The sequence below is a fragment of the Schistosoma mansoni genome, chromosome 1 (assembly GCF_000237925.1).
Source record: "Schistosoma mansoni strain Puerto Rico chromosome 1, complete genome".
NCBI lineage: Eukaryota > Metazoa > Platyhelminthes > Trematoda > Strigeidida > Schistosomatidae > Schistosoma > Schistosoma mansoni.
In genome coordinates this window covers 34379452-34397024 of record NC_031495.1, presented here as the reverse complement: position 1 = coordinate 34397024, position 17573 = coordinate 34379452, and the positions used below count along the sequence as shown (strand labels likewise).

Here is a 17573-nt window from a genome sequence, read left to right as displayed (position 1 = left end):
GGAAAATCAGTACGAACTTCCAGAGAAATTGGAACTAGTGAATTGTTTTCTCAAAGGTCAGTTTTGCTAGGACGGGTTAAAATGTGAGATGACGTTTGAATTCAATAAGTCACACATTTTATTTTTTTATTCAATGTGATATATGTTCATTAGGACATATATAATTTTGTATTAATTTAGTGAGATATTCATTCAACATGTAAAGCAGCAAACATTTAATATTAAATCGGTGTAATATCTATTCTTTTAACTTCACTATTTCAGTTATGTATACTATTAATACATTGGTCTGCAAAGGTCATCAAAATCTGTATACAAATGAGTGTATTTAATTAGTGAATAGTCATCGTGTGTTTTTTTATTTTTGAAGGGTGAATAAAATCTTTATTTACTATTAGTTTCCTTTTTTTACAATGCGTTGCACGAATCGCTATTTTTCCAATTTTACGTAACAGTTCGTCACAGTTAATAACAACCTCAATTTGGTGGCCTGCTTGAATATCTGGACTACCTGTTCCTCCCATCTTGATATTTCAACAAGTTACCTGTGTTTGCTTGTTTTAACACATCATCATGTCTATTAATCACATAACCTAATCAGATGCGTTTATGAAAAGTTTACAACATTTCGTTGTACAGTTTACAAAAAAGTAAAATCAGTAATATCGTAGTGGCTGGCAATATGCATTGAAAAGAATGTGCTTTATTCAGATGTCGATTCCTCAACTGCTAACATCTAACTGGAGATTACTCAATAATTATCGTCAGGATAGATCAAGAAATAAGAAAAGGAAAGTTTTTGAAATACTTTGTTCTGGGAATTCTATATTGTACCAAAAATATGATATTGAATAAAGTCAATAATAATAATAATATGAATTGACTTAGAAAGTACGAAAATCGGCTTCTTGTGAAGTTGCATATGTAATAATTCATGTTTTAAAATCAATCAGCGTACAGATTATCAAAGAGTAGATAATTAAATTTAGTTGGCAATTGGTTTTAAAGAAAGTAATAATAAAGATTTATAGCAGACTCTCGTGAGCTACCTACGTTGTCTGTATTACGTAAAAATCATACTTACAAACTAGGTTGAGAATACTTGATAATTTATCCAGTTGGGACGAAGAGTTGAACAAAATTTTATGATGTGACAAAAAAATCTTCGTGTTACCGAGAGAGAAAAATTAACACAACCGTTTCCTTTTGAAAAAAACAAAACAGATTTCTAATACTTTACATCAACAGCTTCAGCAGATTTCAGAAAACTTGTGCTTGGTTGCTGATTACTCACTTTGAAAGAGTTTAAAGTATTAACTTGAGGTTCTAAATATTGTACTGTTTAAAGTAATTCTTTCTATTGACTGATGACTTTTTGGAACATATTCAAAGTTCAAGATAAGCCGTTTTTACTACTCAGTCAATGTAGCTGATTTGATAGGTTTACGTGAATTTATAGACACAGTTGACAGTAACATGAAGAGGGTACTTATCAACGTTTGATGATGATGCGTGTTCGAAATAACAGTCAATTAAGCACATATATGTAAGCATTCTCAATCCATTTTGCAATCATGATTTTTAGAGATTACAGATTGGGCAAGCAGTCGATGAGAGACTGACGAAATAAAATGGATACATGTTATTCTGCTCAAATCTTTGATCTTGCTCTCTTCATTATGATGAAGATACTGTACATAACGTTTGGTTGGGGTAAACAATCTTTAGTCTCCCTCAGTAAGTTCCTTAGTACTTCATAAGACTTTTTAATGAAATTTTATATCCGTGTCAACTACGAACTTTAACATAGTGATACTTTTAAACCAGCTCCATCTTTCTAAATCGTTATCGATTGAACGGTTTCTTCAATCCGAAGTAATTCGTACTGGCATACCTTCTGTTTAGAAGATCTACTCCATATATTTAATACAATACAATTACTAAGTAGATATTTATGATCTTGGCTATGACCTACATGTTTTTTTGTGTGTGAAGTCTAATGGTACTACCATCCATCTATCTAAACAGAAGTTACAAATGTACAACTATTTAATGATTGGAAAGCGAATGTTTTAATCATTCGTTTAACGGTTCATAATTTCATTTGTATAACATTAAAAGGATAGATATAATTACTTTATCAAAAGCGGGATTATTATATATTGAATCGATAAACATATATACATACACACAAACGGACATACACACTCAGGAGTACAACTCATTACACAGTAAATGTCAATTTTTTAAAAAAAAATAATAAACAACAATGTATATTATCCTCTTGGCTACTACTAATAACTAACTAGTAGTGATATGTATAATTTTGTATACAAAATACAATTCATTGATTAGCAGTCAAATAAAATCTATAAAGTATTCCAATAAATAATCATAATAATAACAAAAATGTAAACTCATAAATTTTAACGAGAAAATCATGATTTACTTTTTTTCTTTGAACGTTTAACATTATCTTTAGTCATATTGAATTAGAAAAAAAAACGAACCAGTCAATTTGTAGAAAGAAGGTTCTAAGTAATGACCAATTATTTTGTTATTCATTTACTACCATGGGAAAAAAATTTTTTTTTTCTGTAACTATGAAACATATATATATATTCACATATGTGAATACAATAAAACAAAATTAGTTGTGTAATATATAAATTATTCTGAATAGAAACAGTAGAAAGTTTGTTTTTTTTTGTGTTCAAGAATTATAAACTATTTATGTGAAAAAAAACAAATAACCATATGTTTTTTTTCCTTAAAAAACAAGTAGAGAAACAGTAACAACAATGGTTATTATAAGTAATTTCATAGTTGAAATCATGAGTCAATTGAAGCTAGACCACCATGGAAAACCTGGAAGCACTGAACGACCGTTTCGTCCCGTTGTGGGACTCCTCAGAAGTGCGCATCCACGATCTCGCGTCGCGAGATTCGAACCCAGGACCTATCAGTTTCGCAGGCGAGCGCTTAACCTCGAGACCACTGGGCCGGCATCCAACCACGTCTAACTTCAACCGATCCAGCTTCAATTGACTCATGATCTCAACTATTGAAATTACTATAATATCCACAAAACCCCATCTGATATTAATCAGCATATGCTCACTAGTGACTAGCTTCAAATGAAATTTCCTGGAGTTTTAGTAAGAATCAGTGACCAGTGGAGTTCAACTGGGTCCGTTATGAGATAGTAACTCACTGAAGACGATGGTGGATGTGTCGCTCAATTTCGTCGATCGTTTGAAGTTAGACATTAACACCGTTGGATGCTGGCTCAGTGGTCTAGAGGTTAAGCGCTCGTGCGCTAGATTGATTGGTTCTGACTTCGGATCATGGATGTGCACTGCTGAGGAGTCTCAAAATAGGACAAAATGGCCTTCCAGTGCTTCCAGGTTTTCCATGGTGGTCTAGCTTCAAATGACTCATGATTTCAACTATTGAGACAAAATAGAAGCTCATAAATTCAAAAAGTAACATCATTATCATGAAGTTTGACTTAAGTACATTCATAAAAATTAACCATTAATGTAGGTGCTACCTATACATTTCATGGAAATGATTTAAAAAAAGGCCCACATTAGTCCACTGCCTCCAACAACTACCACATTACAAAACAACAGATATTAAACTATGGAGTGTGAATGCTATGAAAACGTTCAGTAAAACGGTGTGAAAAAATGCGGCGATTGAAGATATTATTAACAATAACAATGGTAGAAACAAAGAGTAACAAGAGAATAAAAAGCTGGCTTATCACAGGTCAGACCAAAGATTTAAGATTGACTGAAATGTCATTCGTAAAATAGACTCTAATGTTTGACCTTATGACGATTATTCTAAACGAGTTTTTAGTTGGATTAATTACTTACTCATTTTATCTGGCACTTGATTTTTTGACAAAACGAAATTTACAACAACATAGTTCTTCGTAACCATTAATTAAAACAAAATAATTAAGATATGTACGACACTTCAGTATGATCATAATTGTCAGCAATTAACCATTGACAGATATTTTTCATTTCTACGTATCTTTTAAATTCTTTCCTCATAACTTCACTATTAATCTAACTTGGAATTTTCACTAGCATGAATTAATTAAATAGAAAATGAAAAGCACTTTAACCACATAAACACGCATATTTAGTGTATAATATTAAGATTCTACCATCAACTTGATTGGCGGCCTGTTGAAACATCTGGGCTAACTATTCCTGCCATCTAGATATTTCAACAAGCTATCTAATTTTGTTTGTTTTAATACATCATTATGGCTATTAGTCGCACAACCTATTCAGGTGCGTTTCTAAGATATGTACAATCTCTCGCTGTAAAGGTTACAAAAGGCCTAATTACAGATATTGCGGTTGCTCGCTGGCAATATGCAGAGAAAAGAATGCACATTATTCAGATGTCAATTGACTGGACTGCTATCTTCTAACTGGTGATCACTCAATATTTATCGTCAGGATAGACGAAGAAGTAAGAAACGGAAACTTATTGAAATACTTTGTACTGAAAATTTTATATTGTACCAAAAATATAATATTGAATAAAGCTAATAATAATCCATTTACTTATTTATTTGCCAATTTGCAGATTTTCAACCCTCATTGTCATCTATTATATAATACAGTAAAGTGTATACATATTACTTGTAGTTTGATTACTCAGTAGCACTTTAATCGATATTATACATATTAAGTCAAAAATATAAATAACATAGGTAAACGTAGGTAATTACCATCACATCTATTTATCTTATGTACTAATGTATATATTATGTCTTAAACATGTGATCGACAATCAACTCTTACAACAAGATGATGATGATTAAATAAAACGTAAGCACGAGAAAAAAAAAGAATAATTTAAGAAATCCATGTTAATTTATAGAATCATATGATTCAATCATTTCTTCATTGTTTTTTTCTTTTTGTTTAAATTAAAAAAAAACGTTTTAATAAATGTAATAGAAATCAACATGTACATACATGTATACATATATACATTTTCTAGTACAGATAATGAGAAAAGAAACATCTTCGTTATTGTATGACCATCATGACTAAGATTAAGAATAGTCAGTAGTATAAAAAAAGTACTAGTACTTCTTTGAATTAACTAACTGGTCACTACTCACTAATGATAAACGATATAATCTAATTGTGTGTATATGTATATTTGCCACTTGAAATTAATTCACCAATACAAAACATATGACCGTCTTTTAATTAGTTTAAGAGCAAAATATAACAAATTCTCTCTCTCTCTATCTTCCATTGTTTTCTGTTAGATCTGATTTTATTCTGTTTTTATTTGAAAAAGAAAAAAAACAATCACATACATTGCTTTTTGTTATAATAATTATTATCATATTTTTTAGTAACGAGGAAGGAAGAAAAAGAAAAGAGAATAAATACTAGTTATTGTACAAAGTATAATTGTTTATGATCATGTTTTTTTTTTTTACAATATTCCTACATCAAGTTTCAACGAATAACATAATCAACGGAAATCATTTAAGATTTAAATGAAATAATTGTTGTTCTTTCATATTTCGGACGGTTTTAAGTTATTTGGAAAAACAAACACACTTGATAATGAAGCCATTAAATTGACTTAGTATGTTCAACTTGTTACTTTTGTTTGTGTTACAAGCTAATCTCTCGTTTACAGTCTCATCAACCGAATTACCATCATCATTATCACAGATTTAGTGACCAACATCAGTTTTGTTTCCTTAGGGTCAGTGATCTCAACATGTTCGGAAGTAAATTTTTGAAGAGGTTTACGATACAACAAGTTATTTTACTTTCATCAAGTATGTTTCAAATCAACTGACCGGTTGTAATCCCATGAAAAAATATGATCATAAACTGGATAACAGATAGAGTTTTTATAAATTCTGTGGTTAGATTAAAATAAAAGCCAAACATTTTCATCGATATAGGTACCAGAATTCGGTCATATGTTATCAACAACCTACTTCGGTTAATACAACTAGAAAAGCTACGTAAAATGATTATTATACTGATTGCAATACACCACTTTTTATTATTAAGTTTATGAATAAGCGAAATCAATTCCATGGGAACTATTTCAGAAAAATGTAAGAAAAACATATTCGAACTATTTTCTCGATATTAATTTAACGTACTTCGGAAACTCAATTTTAACCAAGGTTTCTACTAAACAGGAATCATATCATTTGAATAAAAAAATTCCTACTAAATAGAAAAAATAATTAATGTTCATTAATTGACTAATATGAGATTTTGTGAATAGTAAATCAGACCACCACTACTGAATGACGTTTTCACATCAAATAATCACTGATTATGTTAAACATAAGCAAAATTACAATACATAAAAATAATGTTCACAAATTTCCGACAATAGAATTTACAAAATGGACAACAGAATTTTTCGGACGAACATGATGGAATATAATCGCTGACTATAAAAACAATGTATTCGGTATTAGTTGCTATCAGTTAGAATGTAATGCAAGAAACTGTATGTTAATTTACAAGTATCTGTATTTTATTATACATTTGTAAAGCCAGTTGGTATTTAGTTGGTATTTATTACGCTCCGATATTATATATATATATATATATATATATACGACTCCTGTGGTGTGCATCAGTGACCTTGTCAGCGATAGAACACACGACCTTCAGGTCTCATAGTAGACAGTTAATCATTAAAACAAGCAGATGGAAATCCAACAGTACAATTACAAATACAATCACTTTGTGGTATAGGAGCGATGATTATCTAATGTCATTTACGACAAATGTTTCTCTCTCAACAACATAAATTTTTTAAAATAGTATTATAGTTGGACTATAGTTTTAAGATAAACAGAAACATAAGAATTCTTTCCTTTGTAGACATCAATGTCACGGATGAACTTGATGGTTTCAAGCAAATAGAACATCATGTACAAAGTTAATAATAAATATAACTTTTGCGATATCCCAATGAATAGAAAGTTGTATTTCAGACGTTTCATGACTTAATGTAAGCCAATTCTTGAGAGTACATAAAAACTGATTATTTAGAGAACATTAACATACTTGAACGTATAATAAGTTTAATTGCACTGGATCACGAGCATCCACATTCATATCAGAGAAGAAATAACGACGTTTCAATAATAGAATTTCCTTTTCATCTACGCCTTGTTGTCTTAAACTCTGCGATGGATTAAGCCATTCCACTGAGAGGTGAAAGTGGAAAAGAGGAAGACAAATGAAAACACAATTACTATAACAAACACAAAATATAACAGATTTTTCTTTATGGTAAAAACAATTCTATTTAATATGATGAAGTAAGAAAATACGGTTGAAACAGATTTTTTCTTTAAGTTAACTTATTATGGAAACCAATTAAGCAGTTAAATTATTGTTATTTACGTAAATTTTAAATTATAAAACAACACAACAAACGATTCGTTGATTATGGAATTTGTTTGTTGCGAATCATCGAGTGGAATAATTTAATGAGACATATGATTTTGAAAGTGTTACATGTCTGGTGGTAAACTGCAAATATTTTAACAAATAATAAATTTCTAGCAGATTACTAGACTACTACTTTATACTCATCGAGAGTTGAAAACTAGAAAGTGAAAAGAAAGATGGAAATTATGGAAGAAAATACTTGCTTCGACATTTAGCTTACGTAAAGAAGACAAATGGATTTATACGATAAAAGGTAAACTTGCAAATCTAGAGGTTTAGAGAAAGTAAATTTAACTTGGTAACAAACTTAGCAGTCACTGTCAATACCAAGGTTTGATTTGACAGTTTCAAATACGTTGAAATTTAAATAGTCTATTAAATAAACTTGCATAAAGTTAGTTCGGTTATTTATTTATTTACCCTCAAGAAGTGGTTTAAACTACGACACGAAAGGTCAGAAATACAAATTTCTACTCATGGGAGCATATCACAAATGCATCATCATTTTATTATTACACTCAGCAGTTTTTTTAATGAAGACGAAGAGAAATCTGATAAGTTGTTGTTTTTTCTGAGCATTTCCCATAGAACTCTAATTACTAATTTTGCCTTATTTACTTCGGTTTATATAAGATATTTAATTTGATAAATTCAAGATAATTCATACAATGATCAAATTAAGTAATTTTTACCAACTTATATCTCTCAAAATATATGTAAAATTACACACTATATATGTATTTTTCATATTCATGAAATCAGTACCGAGTATAATAAAGATACTATAAAAGATAAATTACCAATCACTATTACTTCATGAATAAATACACCCGATTTGTTAAAACCTCATTAAGCAACAATCAACTCGTCAACATGTCAGTATTCTTTGTTCTATTATATTCAATTAGGAAGATTGGAGTAATGCAAATTCTTTGCATCACTGCCATACAAAACTAATTGGACTTCATTAATTTACCAAGGTAATTACGACCTTTATGCATTCTGTATGAGTACAAAAGTGAGTTCATAAAAAGAATAATATACAAGACTATTGTTATAATTATCACCACTATTATTAACTCACTATCATCATCGGTGTGTAACTTTCGTTTTAATTTCTCCATTTTCTCTTGATCTCTCATCAATGTACCAGTATGATGATGATGACCAGTTGATCTTTTCAATGTATTTGTACGCTCTCGGTCGGTTTCATCGCGATCACGAGCCAAAAGATATTCTTCATAATTATAAATACCTATTGATTGATACAATTCAATAGAAACAACATAAACGACGTTATGACAGATACTAATGGCCACTCATTGATTAGACGGTATATATATATATATATATATGTATATATATATATATATATATATATATATATATATATATATACTTTCTTTACAGTTACGAAAAACAATTAACAGCTCATTTTGAAGTTTAGAAAGTGATTCTATATGGTTCACAATTTATTTTCAAAACTAGCGAACATCAACTGAAAAACCATTGAGATGTAAGAAGTATTTGCATTTTGTTTTAATTGAGTCTATCGACACCAGTTTTCCTAATACAGAATAGAACTGAAATCACTTATCTAATATTAAGTAGTGTGTTTTTCAACTCTATTTTACTCACGATCATAGTTTGATACTTACAGAAGGTCACCAGTCACAACAATACACATGAACAAGTAATATTATCATTTTATTTGATTGTGTAAGAGTTTTTTGCCTATTACTAAATGCAAAATTATTTCTCTAGAAATTAATGGTCAACACTAAAATCAAAGTGATTTGTTATATTCAAATTCATTCAGCAATTCATTTTCATTTGAATAGCAATAAGTGTTGCGATCAGAAAACTTTTTTTTATGCAACCTACTAGTGGTAGTGTGTGTTACTCATAAGGATAGATATAAGTAGTACGTTGCAGGAAATAGAAGCAGAATTCTTACTGGCAGAAGAAAATATGAAGAGGAAAAAAAACGGAAAGAGATCGGAGTAACAAAAGCAATGGAAAAACGATGGAGTTTGAAAGCTTCAACCCAAGAAAGGTGAGCAAATAATGTATTTAATGTATAGTTTTCATATATTACGAAGACACTGTAATTTTGCACTAAACAATAAATTGGTTATTCCCACCAAGTCTTCGTTCACTACAGTCTGAATTTCCTTTTTCTGAGTCTTCGACAAAATATTAGTATTGCTAGTGATACTAATACTAGTGATTGCCATTGAAGGAAGTAAGCTGCAGAACTGGACTGTACATTTCGTCAGTCAATACTCGATCCTTTATGTTTTCTTTTTAATTCTTCAATGTTGATTTTAATTTCGTCCAAAAAACACTTCTTCTTGCTAGTTTGTCTCCAAGTACTCGCATATTGCAAACACCAATGATAATGATAATAATAACTATGCTTCCCTATTTCCTTGGATGACCCACTCCCCGATATTCAATTTGGACAAAAATGAGGAATAGAGATAAAATCAAAGGAATTGTTACAATGGCAAAAAAATCTATTTATCTGTCCAATCAATTTCAGTTAGAGAATTCTATTATTATTATGACTTAGTCAACTCCACTCATATCAATGAGATCGATCGTTTTTGTTTATTTTTCTCCCAAAAAAGAATGCTTATCGATTGAATTTCAAATTTACGATTAAAAAAGAATTTTTCCAGAAACTTGGAAAAATCGAGAAATCTGAATTGTCACTGTAAATCGACTAGTGTAATCAATGAGAAAACATAAATCCATAAGTTTTAATCAATTACACAATTATTGTGTGAGCAATGAAAGAGTGAAATCATTGTTAAGACTGGATGACGGCCATGTTCCGACCACATCCCAACCAACGCCGATATCATCGCTCAATGTTAGCCGGTATAGAAGGTTGAAGAAAAGGCAGGGGCAGCCATTTGACGAACAAATATACATGTCAGGCTCTATATTGATTTTAATAATAGTCTATGCTATATCTTGAATCGGCATAAGTTGGAAATGTGCACTATTAAGTTTCAACTCATAAATATATACGTTATTTATTTGAAACCAATACACACATGAAGAGACCTATCAATAATTATATTTAATATATATTATTATATGACCATTTCTAGTACGGAAAAAGCTGAGAAGTGATGATAACGGTTTAAAGGTAGAAATGTAATAGTCATCTTATCCAACGATTATTCTAAACAAGGCAAATAACGTCTGCGACCGTTAGAATGTAAGAAGTAATTATAATTTGGAAGTAATGTAGCTGGACACCGATCGTGCTGTTACTGACATATTCGTGAGTAAATTAAACTTCATTTCTAGACGATCTCTTTTCTAAAAAAATATATTAGAATCTCTCCATTTCTTTTTATTTTACGCTGTTAATAACCAGTCAATACGCATTCTGAGACAAGTTCTAGTTACCATTACTTTATTATAATGGTGTAATGTTGCGACTATAACTTAACTTTCTTTGAAAAATTATGCTAATTTTATGTAGCTAGGATCATGAGTCCTATCTGACAGATCTTCAGAAATCAAAGACAACAGATTAATTATATTTTAAAAATCAAGTTTTCTCTAGGAATTCCATTTAATGTTGTTTTTATGATGACCAGAAAAATCGAGAGCATTTATATTAATCGCCTTCGAGTAGAAAATTTGGCTATTCCGTTGAGTTAAGACTAAAAATGTCTATGGGTACAATCCATTCTGGTAGAGTCACAGTTAGCCTTCTATTTAAAGGGTTCGGGCTTTACCTATAACTATTTGGATTGAAGAATTACCTCTACACACTTCCTGAACACAAAAAGCGATATAATATGGACCGATGATGCAATAGCTGAGGCTTCCGACTTCCAGCCACTATGCTCCAGGTTCGAACTCATCTCTACCTACTACAATTTGAGAAGCCGAATAATGCAAATATTCTTCACACTTAGAGTGAGGCTCAAAGTCAAATGAACAAATCTTAACTTTATCAAGATGTGAACACAATAAGTCAAATCTCTATGTAATTGTGTGGTGTTTATATGAATCAATGATTTCTTTGTACTGATGACTTTTTTATTTTGAATTCCAAATACAGTACATTTGTTTATGCTCATCTAATACTTCTTGATTAAATTGCGTTATTGCTGGGATTACTAGTTCATACTATAATTCAAATACTCCTAAACATCACAAATTGCCATTCCGATAGTTAAATAATTTGTTAGCTGAATGAAAATTCGAGTTTCTTGAACAAATCAGCCTCCACCACTCTACGAATAAACATTAATTGGTGTCCGAAGTGATAAGGTAGACATGTCTCATGATCAGATCCCATATAATTAAGACCTAGATTACCATCAATCAAGCAGACATTTTGCCTGAATGCTAATACTGAATGTATTTTGCATAAGTTTATCTTAAATACCGATCAATAATGACAATAAAAATTGAATCTGTGGTACAGAGAATATAACAATAAAGCAAAGATTAGGTACTCCGAATACCTATGTAATGTATTTATATGAATGAACCATTCAAACCGTGAATTAAAGAATAATTAATGCAAAAAATAACATAATGACCTATTATGATCTTGTCTTAGTGTATATAACATGAATGACATCAATATGGATGCACAAACATTATACATTAAACGTTATTTTTAAGCTGCTCAAATGTATGGTAAGATAAAACAGTTCTTAGTTTGAGGTTATGGAGATTGTTGAATTTTATTGAAATCCTGAACCGATCAATGTTAGACCATTATTGAAAACCTGGAATCACCGTGTTATATACTAAGGAAAAAGTAAGTACTGATAACTTACGGGACCTCTTATTACACTATTATTCTATTTATATTCCTATGGTATAACTATTCGGTAACTGGATTATCTATGTCTATATTCATCTTATTATTAGCTTCATTTTGACCTATTGATTATTATTATATGATTTATTGTTCCTAAATTATACTCGGTTTATTGAGTACTGTCTCCCACGCTTCCAGCCACGTTTGGCTTGATTTTGTACAAATATTATTTTCTATTTTATGGTATGATGTGGCCTGTCTGTCTGATATATAAACAAAGTATGCTTGAAATAAACGATTCGTATTGCCGAGGCTGATATTGGTGTTTTGGACTCAAGTGGACGGGTTGGGCGGATAAGGACCAATAAGGGCGCTAGGTTACCCATATAAATCGAACGTCATTGTCACAGTGTGAAGGTCGTAGAAGTCGTATTCTATTGGTGGATAATTTACGCGAATTACGTCCTTGTTAAATTCGTAAGGTCATAACGAATCAGCGACGACCTTGGTCAAGTCATAACAATTGGCTATAGCCTAGGTCAAATCATAACACACCGGACTGATGTTTCGTCCCACCTTAGGACATTAACATCATCGGATGCTGATTCATAGGTCTAGAAGTTGTGTTCGTGCGACACCAGAGGTCCTGGGTTCGAGTCCCGTGGGAGAGAACATGGATACACAATGTTGAGGAGTCCCATACTAGGACGAAACGGATACATACACACCTTCTGCTTATTACTTCCTACAAATATAATCATTACTTCGCATGTAAATACTAACAACAAATATATAAGTGCTGTAAATTTGCTGAATACATACTTAGTATACACCTTTTCCTAGCATAATTTTGATGATAATCATATTAAAAACGAAATACTGCAACAAGCAATATTTATGAATTCAAAATAAATTCATGGTTGCTTCCACATCTACACCCCCCCTAGCTAAAAGTAAAGTGAAATAACTGCTTGATAGTTAAGGTACTATGGTTTTAAACCGTTAAGTGTCTTGCCTACAGTAAAATATGTGTTGTTCAAGGTCGAGTGCATATGTCTATACTTGATAAGTGAGTTACATTTTTCCCCAATTTTCTTTTAGAAAATATATACCGAAAGAAAGAGAGAGAGTGAGAGAGAGAAAAGAATACCAGTCACAATAAAAAAAGGATGATTACTAAACCATATGGAAATGAAACTGAAACTAGCAGTATCTAGTGTGCGTTTTTGATTATCTGAGAAAAAAAATCATAACAATTATATTTATTAGAAACAAGAAAATGAAACAAAGTAAGATAATTAATTTTACAAAGATTCTCTTACTGTCAATAAATCAATTCATCATAAGTGAACATCTTAATAAATATTGACAATCTATCTCTGTCTTCACACTTAATAGTTATTATAAATTATTATTTTTAACTGACAAATATATTAAATTTTAAAAGCGGCGAAAAACAAAAGAAAAAGTATTTATGTGGGAATTTATTGTACTTTGTTTAATTTTCATTCAACGTCACTCTCTAATTTGAAATAGCATAATACAATCTAGTTAATATTACGAGTAAGTAATACTACTACTATCAACAAATAATCTTGCAAAAAGTGAATCTAGTCGTCATATGATATACACCAAATTAATCGATAAAGCATTCGAAGAAAAATTACAACAAATGCTGTGATTGATGCACCTCTCCCTGTTTATCTCGCTCTAAATGATGATAATGATTTGTTTTTAATTTATAAAAGGTAGTATAATATCGTTTATTCTACATAAGAAACAAGACTGGTATAGTATACATCTGAAAAACATATTACACTTTCAATATTTTAAAAAAGTGTTTTTCTTTTCACCTTCGAAACAAACAGCCCGAAATTGAAATGAATACATCCTTAAATCAGTGTATCGATTAACAATTTGATAAAAAAACAGTGAAAAGAAGATATATGTAGTGGTACTTTTGTCCAAGAATGTGGATGTGTGTGTCTGTTGAATCTAAATTACCCCAAACCACCCCCTATACAATTGGCGGTACTACTATTAATAATAATATGAATAAACTAAATCCTTGAAACAATGTACTTTTAAGAAGATACTTATTGTAAATTATTAAAACGTAAACATATAAAATAATCCCTAATAATCAATGTTTTTACTATAAATAAAATCATTTTAGGGATTTTTTATTTTCATTTCAGTTATTTGAATGTGTAAACACGTAATTATGAACCAAATTGAAGATAATTAAGCAATGCAACAAACCTGAACAATCAGTATATTTATGCTGTCATAATATCGATCGTTTGAAAAGTGTAAAACACTGTAAAAATTTATTAATAACCATTGAGTTAAATTACATGATAAAGATGAAAATGTGAATGGTGAAAGCATTGATTGTTTATCGTACACTAGACTGATAGGCTTTCTATAAACGTTGATTACTACACTTTTTACAAACAGCTACTAAGCCTTGATTGTTGTTCATAATTGAAATTTCACTTTTCTAACAGATTCTAACGTTTTTATGACAGATTGATTTGCTTCGATAAGTTGCAAATAAAGAAGTAGATATTGTCAGAAGGGGTTTTGTGGAGATTTAGTATTTTCATAGTTGAAAGCGTGAGTCAATTGAAGCTAGACTACCAGAGAAACCTGGAAGCACTGGAAGGCCGTCTCGTCCTATTGTGGGACTCCTCAGCAGTGCGCATCCACGACCTCGCCTCGCAAGATTCGAACCCAGGACCTATCAGTCTCGCGCCAGAGCACTTAATCACTAGACCACCGAGCCGGCATCCAACGTAGTTAATGTTTAACTTCAACCAATCCAAGAAGTTGAGCAACCGTTCACCAATTGTCTTCAGTGAGTTGATATCTCACGACAGACGTGGTATGACACCTGTCAGACCATCTCTATGTCTGACTAAGCACACCTAGAACTCCTGGATTTACCTCACACATTATAATCATCTTAAGAGCATTGGTTCATAATTATTATCAGAAGGGGTTTTGTGGAGATTTAGTATTTTCATAGTTGAGAGATATAAACTCATTGAAGACAATTGGTGAACGGTTGGATTGATTGGAGTTAGACATAAACACCGTCGGATGCCGGCTCAGTGGTCTAGTGATTAAGTGCTCTGGCTCGAGACTGTTATGTCCTGGGTTCGAATTTCGCGAGGCGAGGTCGTGGATGCACACTGCTGAGGAGTCCCACGATAGGACGAGACGGCCGTCCAGTGCTTCCAGGTTTTCTCTGGTGGTCTAGCTTCAATTGACTCACGCTTTCAACTATGAAAGTAGAAATTGAATAAGTTTGTTTCTTTATCGGATATTTTTTTGGGAATTATGACGAAGTAAGAAGTTTTTATACCGATAATCTTTGAAATAACTTCTGGTTGAGGGTAATCAATGTCATACAAAAATGGTAAAATTGTATTCATACAAGTTAACTTAATTTCATTATAATTTAGCTAGTTTATTAGGCTATTATTAATTTATGATTTTTACTGTTCAATTCTGTGGGATATATATATATATATATATATATTTTAGCTGTTCGAAATAGACGTACGAGATAGCATGACTAGGACAATAATAATAAAGATTTGTTACCGAATTAGAGGATTTTTAGTATTCTATCAGTTTTTGTTGAAATTAGGCTATTCATCATAGCTTTAGAAAAATACGTTCCTCATTGGTCATAAGTCATAGCGACAGACTGTAAAGAGAAAATATATAACACCATCGAAAATGTTGTTCAACTTTCCACCAATCACCTTTATTAATATGCCTTCTTTGATAGTCACCTTTATCAGTGCTCGCCCTTGTGAATGGATACCCTTCGAATAGACATACCCTGGTAAAAATGATTTACCGTACTATTTTCTTATATTCCTATTGTTTAGTTGACTTATTTTTTTATATCGAAATGACTTGACTAGCAAATGTATGATCAGCCTGTTTAAAATACACCACGCTGTTATATCATATGGTTGTGACAAACTTTATCTTCCCCTAACATTATCTAAATTTATCAAAACGACTGGATGTTTTACAAAAGCAAGAATAATGGTGGTAAAAATCGTTGGCAATAATGTGGTTAACAAATTTGTAAAAGGGAAATACTAATGATTGGAAATTCCAGTGTGTGTTTAAATAATTATATCTTTCATTTGTAATAGTGCATTCTAGTTTAAATGATGAATACAGATTGCAAATCGTCCCGTTTTAGGACAGATTTGATTAAATGTATCTCCGGATAGTTCACATCATTTGAAGAAGACTCAGATTGAGGGATCGTGGTTGAGATATCCTAAGGAGTCCCACACTAGGACGAAATGGGTGTCCAGTGCTCCCAGGTTTTCATTGATGGTCTAACATTGATATCAATGAAATTCGACAATCTCCACAATCATGTACTGAAAACAGGATGACTTCTAACATATTAAAAACAAAACTCATATGTGATAAGTTCGACATCAGTTTTATTAATGAGCGATGGAATACTGTCAGTTATTCGGATATAAATGGTGTCAAACCTTAACGCCCAAATACATTTTTATAACATGAAGATAATACGGCGAGACTATAATTAATGGACAAACCAATTAAATTTTAGTTAGTACATTTTGGATATCGGCGCTAAATCTATTCACCTATTTGGCTAAATACTATTTCGGCATTATAGCTGATGCCAGCTTGTGTTGAAAACATTAAATGTAATTCATAATCCTAACATTCAACCGTATGTCTAAATTCTAATTTATCATACTAATATATAACTCTCATTTAACCTTAGTAAGTAGGTAGACATTCCAAGGGCACTTTAGCGTTGCTGAAGGGTCGTCCATAAATTATAGCCTGATCGTTAGTTCTACTGAATTATAATAATACAATACTTATTCTATCAACCAATTACATTGATCAATAATAATAATGGACTTAATTTGACGAGAACAGAAAAAAAGTAGAAAAAACATGTGAAAAAGGAATTTTCAGCAAACGATTAGTTAATTTGTTTTACTGAAACAAACATACACTAATTAATCACTTGTGGCATTGAACAACTGTTCGTTCATAATTCAAGTTTACAGATTCTTTCTGACTTGTTTTTTTGCTTCTTAAGATTATACACTAGAAATATTTCGTTAGCAATTTAAATATCTGAATCTATTTGAATGAAATAGGTGAAGTAAATAATATGTAAATGGATGGATGGATATAATGACGAGTAAATATTCAGTAGTAATGCATCTATTATAAGATATTTAGTTTGTCTT

The 17573-nt window shown here is 31.0% G+C and overlaps 1 protein-coding gene across 1 annotated transcript in view; it reads right to left on the bottom strand.

Moving 5' to 3' along the window:
• Smp_142630 (putative talin 2) overlaps window positions 1-17573 on the bottom strand; it is a gene marked incomplete at both ends in the record, with an annotated part of 107308 nt that overhangs the window by 64927 nt on the left and 24808 nt on the right. The window contains 2 exons of the mRNA XM_018794169.1: window positions 7101-7243; window positions 8575-8745. Coding sequence (XP_018648608.1) covers window positions 7101-7243; window positions 8575-8745 — 314 coding nt within the window. The remainder of the gene's footprint in view (window positions 1-7100; window positions 7244-8574; window positions 8746-17573) is intronic.